The 11,949-nt window shown below is 39.1% G+C and overlaps 1 protein-coding gene across 1 annotated transcript in view; it reads left to right on the top strand.

The window, feature by feature from the left end:
* The window catches only part of csmd1a (CUB and Sushi multiple domains 1a), a 379,749-nt gene that overhangs the window by 339,619 nt on the left and 28,181 nt on the right, over positions 1-11,949 (top strand). The window contains exons 47-58 of the mRNA XM_088992707.1: positions 938-1,018; positions 1,690-1,803; positions 4,043-4,159; positions 4,582-4,653; positions 5,207-5,353; positions 5,930-6,118; positions 6,569-6,754; positions 7,063-7,260; positions 7,602-7,775; positions 8,885-9,058; positions 9,242-9,415; positions 11,417-11,605. Of these exons, the coding sequence (XP_088848833.1) occupies positions 938-1,018; positions 1,690-1,803; positions 4,043-4,159; positions 4,582-4,653; positions 5,207-5,353; positions 5,930-6,118; positions 6,569-6,754; positions 7,063-7,260; positions 7,602-7,775; positions 8,885-9,058; positions 9,242-9,415; positions 11,417-11,605 (1,815 nt within the window). The remainder of the gene's footprint in view (positions 1-937; positions 1,019-1,689; positions 1,804-4,042; positions 4,160-4,581; positions 4,654-5,206; positions 5,354-5,929; positions 6,119-6,568; positions 6,755-7,062; positions 7,261-7,601; positions 7,776-8,884; positions 9,059-9,241; positions 9,416-11,416; positions 11,606-11,949) is intronic.

Here is an 11,949-nt window from a genome sequence, read left to right as displayed (position 1 = left end):
AGCACATTTATTATACATAAAATAAGGTATATGTTGTGTAGTTTTAAGGCTTAGAAAATTAGAAAGTATAAAATTATATTTGATGGGGACCTGGGAACGGATTATTCTCATTTTAATGGTTTCCTATGGGAAATGAATTTTTGGGATACACACTTTTCGCCTTACGCACTCTGTCTGGGAACCAATTAGTTCGTAAACCAAGGTCCCACTGTATTATAACACATTTTTTTAACTTCAAGCCTTAAAGAGTGGTCTTTTAAACCCACCAGCCGAAGTCAGTGTTTCACAATATTATTTTTTTTTAAATTATAAATAAATGGAATAATTAAACCTTTAGAACTGGCTTTCATTATCCTGAAAAATTAATCCATCCACACATTTTAATTTCGATTTAAATTAGATTTTGGGTTTATACATATATGGCAGGGTGGCCTGGTAGTCGAGTTCTCCCCGGACCTGCGTGGGTTTTCTCCGGGTCCTCCGGTTTCCTCCCACACTCCAAAAACATACATGGCAGGCAGATTGAACACTCCAAATTGTCCCTAGGTGTGAGTGTGAGAGTGACTGTTGTATGTCTTTGTGTGCCCTGCGATTGGCTGGCAACCAATTCAGGGTGTCCCCCGCCTCGTGCCCGAAGACAGCTGAGATAGGCTCCAGCAACCCCCATGACCCTAATGAGGAATAAGCGGTACAGAAAATGAGATGAGATGAGACATATATGGCATATCTAATTTTCCATGCTGAGGTTTTCTTACAAAAGGTCACCATGGGCCATGTTTGTATTGGACAGCTCGTCAAAATAAAATTGAATATGAATATTTCTATTTGATTCAGCTACTTTCAACCATTACTGGTACAAACACATCACATACCTTTATAAATAGTGGATGTTCTACATGCGTGAATCACACATTGTCAACTTGATTCTTCTTCCCAGCTTACCGTTTGAAGAAATGTCCTCCTCCGCCTGTAGTGGAGAATGCTGATGTAATGTATGAGGATGAAGATTTCCTAATAGGTAATAATCCAAAATGCTACATAAATATGAATAGTTGAATTTGTAATCAACCAAAAGATTGATTGTTTCCATTTTATCTAAACTAAATATTGTTCGCCATTTTGTGTTGAAATCGTTTTTCACATCGTGTGAAGAGCCACCATATAAACCAAAATGATTTTTCCATTGTGATAAAAAAAATTGCTGAGGCTATGAAAAACATAAATTCTGGGGGAAATGATAATTTATCAAGACGTCTATTTTTCCTCATCACGACGCTGTGTAATGTGCTCTCACCCTCTTTTGACCTTTTAATTAAATCAACCTTCATTTGGAACATATGTCGACAGCAAAGATAAATTTTCCCTGTCAAAACTATGTGCAAAATACCGGCTTTTCAAGTAAAACATGATCATATCCCTGTCGCCAAGAAAAAAACTTGCAAATATACTTTGCTGTTTACTCTGATAAAATAAAAATCAGTCGATTTTTAATGTACTAAAAAAAATATCATTTACCTAATGAGCAAAGGAAAAATTATATGAAATATGTACTTTTTAACATTGTAAGGTGGGAAGCATCAAGGAAACAGAGCTGTTAAAAAACAATGAAAAGCTGTTAGAAAACAGCTTTTCATGAGGCCAAAATTAATTGCAAGGGACTCATTTCTGTATATATATTTTTTTCACCAGGTGATAGTGTGGTCTATCATTGTTTCCCTGGATACACACTAGTTGGGAAGGCGCAGCTGATGTGTATGCTCAACTCCCATTTACTGTTTGAGGCCCCACCGCCAACCTGCCAAGGTAAGTCAGCTGTATCATATCAGTTAATGCATGTACCGTATTTTTCGCTGTATAAGGTGCACTGCAGTATAAGGCACACCTCCAATAAATGGTGTCTTACACACTACTTATTGTACAGAGGGAAAGAGAGTCATGGCTGCTTACAGTGTGTAGTTAAAGGACAACCGACGTCTCCGTACAAGTTGTCTCCATAATTTGTAAAATGGCTTCAAATGACTTCTACTGAGCGTATTTTACAAAGATTCCACCTCATATAGCTATATTTAACGTTTTAAGACTCGCGCTGAATATTCCGGAAGTCTTGTGTTGGGGTAATTCGCGATAATTACCCCAGCATCTTGTTTTTGAGTTGGTTACGAGTCCTCACCATACGTCACTGAAGGAACGCCCCTCAGCGAGAAAGGACATACCTTGCATCACCTCAGTGCATTTTGCAATACTTTGTTTGGTTTATCTGTGTTGATGGCGAAATTAGAAGGAAAACACATAAATAACGCGATGGTCAATCCTTGTGTGTGGCACCGAGCATCTATTTGATATTCACTGGCAAAAATTGTAACGAATTAATCAGCCCGTTTCCACTGAGCTTTCCACGGAGCTTTGTCGCCCTCTTCTGCCTCTTTTCAGTGCTACATTTCCCCACCAAGATGACACACATTCGGTGCTACATTTCCCCCCTCAAAATGACACGGAATAAATTCTTTAATTGATTGCAAACATGTATGCTTTCCTCTTCAGAACTATTTGAATCATATTCATAACTGGATGAGTGACAGGAAAGCATATTCTCCGAATCTGAAGCCATTGTTTTGATTCTAGAGCAAGGCAAGACGTCTTACCGTGACACCACGAACATGGGGGCGGGACCTTCTGAAACTGGCCACTTCCGGTTTCAAATTGAAGTACTTTTTACACGATTTAAGTTCTTTTTATTGGTGTTTTGCATTTGACTAAAAATATCATACTGCGTGGTTTTAGATGCTATAAAACGTTTTTCTGATGTCAGTTAGGAAACAAAAAAGTGACGTCGGTTGTCCTTTACGAGACCTGTTGTTGCTTAATATTACTGGACATATATAAGGCACACCTGTGTACAAGGCGCAGGGTTATCTGTTGAAAAAAATGAAGGCTTTTGGATGCGCTTTATACATCGGAAAACAAAAAATAATATTTTGAGAACTTAAGCGAATCTTCTCCAGTCACCCTTGTGAATCCATCAAAATCATTATAAGTGTAAATTTCACTTTGTGAATGTTAGTCTGCTCCTGGGAGGTGGAACTCCAAACACCCAAATGGGTTTTTTGTTGGTACTTCCCAATTAATAGACATCAAAGTGCATTTTTCTCACAATTTTCACATTTCATTAATCCCCCTTTTATGCATTTTATTCCATAATCAATAATCCATCGTATGAGTCAAAGTGGTTGGGGGGGGGGAAACAAGACAACAGAATACACTTTTTTTCTGCCTCAATCACTCATATTTTTTAACGGAAATTACGTATCTTGTTCTAAAAAGATTAATTTTGCCTTTTCACTCAAAATGGAACATAAAAAAATGCTACAAATATATTCACAAAATATTGGTACCAGCCAGGAGAAAAACATACCCTACATTGTTTGTTTACTGTCCACACCACAATTGCAACTTTTTTTTCTTACATTTGCTTAATTAAAAGCTATGTTTTAATACTTTTTAACAATCATTTTCAACAATGAACCCACATTTATAATCACAGCATGTCGTTTGTGAAATTTGTGAGACGAATCATATCTGGCATGCTTCACTGGTTCCTCTTGCGGCAAAAGCCAAGAGGCTCGGGCCACTCTGTTGCTCTTCCCATTGTGTTTAAAAGCTAAAACCTCTGTGCTTTTACAACAACGGTATGCGACGTAAGTGCTCCTTTGCCACATTTTGAGTTCACCTCCTCTTTATGTGCAAGTGTTTATGGCTCTCACACGTCAAGATGGAGCGGCACATCCTGTGCACTGATGCTTGTATTCAAGTCTGATGAAAACTCCATTCACACAGTTTGTTCGATCATCACACATCAGTGCTAACAGTTAGTAATGTGATTGATTCACATACACTTTCATTCTTGTTTTTTCTTCAAATGGGTATGTCTACAGAGTGGACATGTAAACAGGAAGACAACATTGAATGAAATAGAAAAAAAGGCTTCCTAAATGTCTCTTCTTGATATTGTTTATAACACGTCAATGGATCTTTTCCCTTCCAGCCCAGTGTCCAGCTAATGAGGAGCGATTTTCATCATCAGGAATCATCTTGAGTCCCATGTTCCCCAGTAACTACCCCAATAGCCAAACCTGTTCCTGGCTGCTTCGCATGCTTCCAGGTGCTCTTGGCATAGTGGGCGTCACTCGACATGTCTCTCACACACACAGATGCACGTGCACACACACACACACACACACACACACACACACACACACACACACACACACACACACACACACACACACACACACACACACACAAAAACTTGTATTCAATGTACTCCAGTACATTCTGCCTCGTATTACTAGTATTTAGTATTAATTTAGCAGTATGTTCATGTTTCTGGTTGAGTTAGCATTAATGTTGACTTGCAGTTAATCACTGGGAAATGTTTCTGCCCCCTCATCGTTTTGGAAAACAAGTGAGCCAAAATATGCAGTGCAGTTCTCCATTGTTAATGATAAGCATGTTAAATGAATAATCTTCCAAATATTGTCTGGTGTAATTTTCCGAGCATTAAATGAAGGTCTTGTCCCTCAGGTTTCATCATCAACATCTATGTCGAGATGTTCCACAGTGAGAAGCAGTTTGACGAACTGGAAATTTTTGATGGTATGCACAGCTTATACAGTGTCTCATGTGTATGCATGTGCATGTGTTTGTGTATTTTAAAGAGAGTTATATGTTTACCTTTTTACTTGAATTTCAATCCAAAAAGCATGTGATTATTGATCAGCAAAGCACAAAACAAAACTATACTGTTCATTTTTGTAAAACATTTTAAGATCGACTGTGTGAGAACCTTTAACCGTGTTACTCTTATGATAGTTTTGGCATCTGTCATTATGTAAAAATAATTTGATTTCAATACAAAGGCTTGCATCAGCTGTTTGATTCTGCATGCTATTATTATTATTTTTATTATTATTATTATTATTATTATTGTTGTTGTTGTTGTTTTTATTATTATTATTAATATTATTATTATTATTATTATTATTATTATTATTATTATTATTATTATTATTACAGTATTGTGTGGGTAATGCCATAGCTTCACGGGAGAAAATGATTAATCCGTTATCCATGCAATCTGAAATGCAGGATAGACTATGAACACACTGCTTGTTTCACAGTATGTTTTTCATTCATGCAATCCTTGCAGGATCCTCAGGACAGAGCCCTTTGCTTGTGGCTCTCAGCGGAAATCATTCATCTCAACTCAACTTTACCTCCAAAACCAATCAGCTTTACCTACGCTGGTCCACTGACCATGCAACCAACAAGAAAGGATTCAAGATAAGATACTCAGGTACATGCATTCTTTATATTAAACACGCTGTAAAATTTGTGTGCGTGTGTGTGTGTCTGTGTGTGTGTGTGTGTGTGTGTGTGTGTGTGTGTGTGTGTGTGTGTGTGTGTGTGTGTGTGTGTGTGTGTGTGTGTGTGTGTGTGTGTGTGTGTGGTCCCCAAGGTGATATTTTTAAAAACGATCTAGTTCTAATGATATTGTTAGCTAAGAAGGGTAGCATACAGGTAGCATACACTATTTCTCAATTAAATCTCATCTCTCGTCATATCATGAAGCTAAGCGAGCTCTTTGAAGCCCGTGGGTTCTAGAACTTGAACTCAGAGTGCACAGATGCATTTTCAGGTAGTTGAAGTAAGCTGAAACAAAAAAGGCCACACAGGTCATTTGAGAGAGGCTGATGTACGAAGCTCTTTTCGATGAAAGATAAATAGCCGACATAGAAATTATGATTGCTGACTCACTTTGTTGTTATGTGTCGGTGAGTCATTCCACCCACGCTGAAAAAGTTTTCTTTTTGTATCCCAAAAGGTACTGAGAATTTATTTCTTTTGGCTTTGTCTCTCATTGTATCTTCAGCTGCATACTGTAGTATTAATGATCCCCCAGCGAACGGGGGTGTCGTCAACCGAACAAAACTCCGCCCTGGCAGCAGACTCCAGTTCTACTGTAACCATGGTTACCGTCTGGTCGGCTCTATGAATTGCACCTGTAGGCTACGTCCCAATGGGCTATTCCAATGGGACACACCTCCACCATTCTGTCAAGGTAATGCAATAGGTACAGCAGCACTAAGATTGACCGGTGCAAGTTTTTCAAGATGCATTCCCTTTTCCAGATGTTTTTTTTTTATGTTTATTTTTTTTAGAAGTCGATTCAGCTTAATACTGATTAATTCAAAACACCATAGACAGGTTAGGATAGCACCGGTGTCAGCGTTATAGGACGTTTTAGCAGTCTATATGAAGCCAAAATTAGGTAGATCAACATTTTGATAATACTCAAAGTCAAATCATCTTTAGCGTTTACAAAACATGACTAGTATTACTATAGCTCATTCATCGCTATTAAACATTTTTTATTGGTTATTTCCAAATGTGGTCGTCATAACAAATTAGTCTCCTATTCAAAGCAAAGCTATACATGAGTCCAGATAAAAACTTATTTTAGGATGAATTGCTTGAATATTCCCTCAACATTTACCTTTGTGATTGACAGCTATCTCATGTGGGATCCCGAAGTCACCGGGCAATGGCAGCTTTTATGCCTACCATTACAACGTGGGCAGTCAGGTGACATACCACTGTAAACATGGTTATCACCTTGATCCCAGTTTACCAGCCACAGCAGTGTGTTTGGAAGATGGCAGCTGGAGTAATTCAGCCTCACCTCCAAGGTGTCTCTGTAAGTATAATTGTTGCAATTGGAGAGAATGCTGTGCGTCTTATTAATTTCAACTCTCCTTCAGAAGTGGGCGATAAGTCCAGACATTTTGTTCATTGTTTGAACTGATAAAAAATTCCTCATGAGTGACAAGTAAGAGGGGTACATGTGAGAAGTGAAAAGGAGAGGAAGAACTTGTATGTGTGACAACTGGATTCAATTTATACTACTGATGGAATGTATTACTCCTACGGTAGTTTGACACGCTCGCCAGTTGCAACTGGATGCTTCATTAATTCAGCTCTCTTGACCTTCCATGTATTTTCCAGCCATTCACTGTTCAAGCATTGAAGGTGTCTTGTCGGATCACACAACCTATCATCTGCTGTCTGGTTCGCTGGGAGAGTTTGGATCCTTGGCCATGTTGGAATGTTCAGAGGGGTACACATTCGGCGCCGGACATCGCACTCTAGGCTGCCTTGCCAATGGGACGTGGGAGGGGTCGGATGACCCAGCTACATGCAAGAGTAAGTCATATAAGTACAGTAATATGGTATAGTTGAGACAAGTATATGCTATATGCAAGTATATATCAGTAATTCTTTTTTTCCCTTTTTTTTTTTTCAAAAATTTGACTCATATGGGGTTATTATCTTTGATACTTGTCAAAATAGCTTTTATATTTTTAAGTCATGGTTTGTGAAGGACCTGCACTTTTAGCTGTACATCAATTGTTCTCTATTACTTTCTATATATTGTTTTTTTTTCCTTCATTAATTGGTATTCTACCCGTTACAACTTGCAAACCAATGTTAGAAAGAGGACCAGCGGTTCGGGAGACATGACCTCCTCATTTTTTTCTCTGCAGTCTTGTCCTGTGGTGACCTTCCCACTCCGCCATTTGGTACCAAACTTGGAACACTGACCACATTTGGCGCGACTGCAATCTTCATGTGTAATCATGGTTATACTTTGGTGGGGTCTCATGTCAGAGAGTGTGGAGCCAACGGGCTGTGGAGTGGTTCAGAAACCAGGTGCCTTGGTAAGTCAAAATAAATGTTGTTTTTGTCACCTCAAGCTCACAGTGTGGAGGTTGTGTGGTCAATTCCAGCCTTCCTATGTTGAGTTTGCATGTTCTCCTCTGTCCTGTTTATCCAAATTCTCCCATTTCCTCCGACAATCCGACAGCATGCACAGCAAGCTGATTGAACGATTTAAATAATAATAATAATAATAATAATAATAATAATAATAATAATAATAATAATAATAATAATAATAATAATTAAGAAAACTTTTTTGTTGTTTATCAAAGGCTGAGCTGTATCTAGCTATCATCCATTTTCTTTCCAACTTGTCCTAATGAAGTTTCGCAAGAGAAGCCAAATTCAAACCCTCAACCTCAGGACTTTGAGGCAAACTATTTACTTACCACGACACCCACCTATTAACGCTCAATATTAATTCTTAATTTTGCCAGCATATTTTAGAAGGTATTTTTCTTCTCCCAGTTAAAGCAAGATCTGAAAAGGCGTGCTTTTGTGAGTCAGAGATGGGGTAGGGGGAGACTCCCATCAAAAACATTTGATATGTATGATAACAGAAATCGTGAGACAGGCCTGCTGTCAGGGCGAGCATCAGTCTTCCAGATAAATCGACAATATATTCCACAGACCTGCTCCAAAATATTTTAGAGTCTAAGTCTAGTTTAGAGTCTAACCGGGGACTGCTGTGCCTCTAACGGTAGGGAAAACAGAGTTTGTTGGTATATAAGTATAATGACAAACTGATCCAAAACTTTGACCACACACCAGTTTCTGTGCATTTCTCGATGAGATAATATAAAATTAAATGAACCTAAAACAAAATCATCTGTTCATATGCCCCACTGAGTGCAAATGATTGTCTAACTGATGCATTATTCTCATATAATGCCTTATTCAGTCGGAAAAGCACTGATTCAAGACGATATAAAGTGATTTTTAACGTGTTTCCGTCTGGATGTGCCACATTCAAATGAAGCCTGTGTCACCATCACAGTGCTTTCTCTTCAGAGAATATTATCTCGGAAGTTCAACAAAATAAATACATCAATGTGACTTTGGGATCTTTTGATGGAGTATTCAAGTCTAATGACTTTTTTCCTTCTAGCTGGCCACTGTGACTCTCCAAATCCCATTATCAACGGTCATATTAGCGGTGACGGCTCAAGTTACCGAGACACTGTGGTCTACCAGTGCATGCTGGGATATCGCTTGATCGGCACATCTGTCAGAATTTGTCAACAAGACCATCGATGGTCTGGAAAGACACCTGTTTGCGTCCGTAAGTGCTCAATAATACAAAAGCAGATTAACATCTAATGAATGAACCTTGATCAACCTTTTTGATAATGTGATAAAGTTTAATGCCACGTGGCCAATGTGCCTAATGAAGTGTAGGATGGGTCAAATTTTGTTTGTTTTTCTTGGCAAGACATTTTGTATCATCTCTACTGCCTACCCTCAGCCATAACCTGCGGTCACCCTGGAAACCCAGCTAATGGGCGGACAAACGGCAGCGAATTCAACCTCAACGATGTGGTCAACTTCACGTGTAATAAAGGTTACATCCTGACTGGAAATTCACACGCTCAATGTCGACTCAACGGGCAATGGAGCAACCCCCTCCCTCTCTGCAAAGGTAATACAAAGAAACAGTTTGATTCAAGCTGATATGAATACCTCAATTCATTAATTATCAAAGGCAGGGGTAGAAAATGAAATTAATTAAGCCTAAACGTTATTGTATGTTGATACATAATTGTATTTTCGACAATAATATGCTAACATCATCATCAAATTGCAATCTCATATGATTATCCTGGCAATGGAAGAGCGTTTTGCAGCCTGACTTCATCATCGGTTCCCTTTCCACTCAATGAAATCTAAAAGATAAAGTGTACGGTTGTCTATCTCTGTGTGTGCCCTCCACTTGACTGAAAACCAATCCAGAGTACAATCTGGCATCTTGGCAGGGAAAGGTGGCGTACTTGTACCGCTGTACCTAATATTGTGACCAGTGTGAGTTTCCATCATATTTGTTGATTCCCCTTTGCACACACACAGTCTGCGGTATATTTCAGACGCATTTCACGTAAAATTACCAACCCCCACTGACCGTGTTACGTTCGAACAGTTACGATGTATTAAATTGTGCAACCACCCATGCGCTCTCGCAGGGGCAGATACAGCAGAGTTGCACCAATCTGCCTTCTTTTCGAGGAATTTAGCCTCACCTTTTGCTTCTGTGTAGCAGCTGTCAATTAATTTATTTTTCTCCTTCCCTTTTCCCCTTGGGTGCCGATACATGTGAAGACATATAAAATACACTCACACAAACACACATTCATATTCCATGCTCCTCTTTGGACTTGAATTAGAGTCAAAATCAACAAATCACAGTGAAATGCAGAAAACAAAACTGCTGTTTTTGACTGACATTAAAGGGCAACCGACGTCACTTTTTTGTTTTTTAACTGACATCAGAAAAACGTTTTATAGCATCTAAAATACCCAAAACACGCATTATGATATTTTTATTCAAATGCAAAACACCAATAAAAATGACTTAAATTGTCCAAAATCTGCAAAAAATTGAGCTGCGAATTGGGCATTTTCAGAAAGTCCCGCCCCCAGTTCGTGACATCACGCCAAGACGTCTTGCATTGCTGGCCAAACAATGGCTTCAGATTCGGAGAATATGCTTTCTTGTTACATATCCAGTTATGAATATGATTCAAATAGTTCTGAAGAGGAAAGCATACATGTTTGCAATCGATTAAAGACTTATATGTGCCATTTTGAGGCAACATTGGGGGAAAATCTCTCACCCAAAAAAAAGAGGCACAAAATGGCGACCTCCAGTGGCCACCTCCGCTTCCACAGGCTGATAAATTCCTTATATGGAGCTTGGATGCCCTCTTCTGTCGGCTTTTGGGTGCAACACGGTTCTCAGACCAAACATGTACAGCAAAATCCATTGACGTTGATGAAGGACTGCTACAATGTGTCTTTTTTCAGTCAGGGGGCGGTCCTTTCATAACGTCACGTACGGACTTGTCACCAACTCAAAAACAAGACTTCCTGAATATTCAGAGTAAGTCTTAAAACGTAAAATATAGTTATATGCGGAGGAATCTTATTAAAATACGCCCAGTAGAAGTCATTTGAAGCCATTTTACAAATTATGGACACAACTTGTCCCGAGACTAAAGACTGTTTAACAAAATGGACCGGGTACCTGGAAGAGTGCTACGAAGCTGCTTGTCTTTCCAGTGGACATCAAAGGGAACTCTCCTAATAATTAATGACTGATTCCGTCATTATTTAGTGACAGGGAAAATTTACATAGGAGAACCGAGGGCATGCTGAAATAAAATATAACATGATTGTGCATGGATAAAGTCGGTCAATGTAACGGAACAGTTTTGCGTCACTCCAGTGGTGTTATCACAAGCATAAACATTACTAACCCTATGATTCTTTGACAGTTAAGTTATTGTCAGTTGTTCGTGCCTAACCACTTCAACCCCAACTTCAGTCACCATAAAGGAATTAGATGCAGTGAAAATATTTCCTTTGTGAGGTTTGATACATCAAATTCTAGTGTCGCACATGCTCATTTATGCTCTCTTCTCACCAGTGGTCAACTGTTCGGATCCCGGGCACGTTGAAAACGGTGTACGGCAGTCAGGACTACGTTACCCAGAAATATTTAGATATGGCACAACCGTGGCCATTCACTGCAAACAAGGCTTCTATCTGCTCGGGTCAGCAATCCTCACCTGCCTCCATGATGGACGCTGGGACAGACCAACCCCTCGATGCTTGGGTAGGGATTAACAGTTAATGCTCATGAAAAAAAAAATAGCACCCATTAAAAACACCCACAGTAGGGGCTACATCATCCACATTGTCTGACATAAATAGCAGTTGTAAGTGAGTAAAAGGTGGAGCATATTTAAAGAAGAGCCTGAAAAGTTATTAATTGTTCATGTGGGCGTGTGATTTAGTGCGAGGATGAGTCATATGTTTCCTATCGCACGGTTGAACAAATTTTCAAAGTAGACTTAGTTACAGAAGGCTTAGTCTTTAAAGCCATGGGAGTGTACGGCATTATGACAAAGGTAACATTGCTACACTCATCCAGGTTAGCACACTGCAAAGATTGCCTCT

This window comes from Hippocampus bargibanti, linkage group LG03, assembly GCF_051943395.1.
Source record: "Hippocampus bargibanti isolate YZ-2025 linkage group LG03, ASM5194339v1, whole genome shotgun sequence".
NCBI lineage: Eukaryota > Metazoa > Chordata > Actinopteri > Syngnathiformes > Syngnathidae > Hippocampus > Hippocampus bargibanti.
This window is presented reverse-complemented; position numbering and strand designations above follow the sequence as displayed.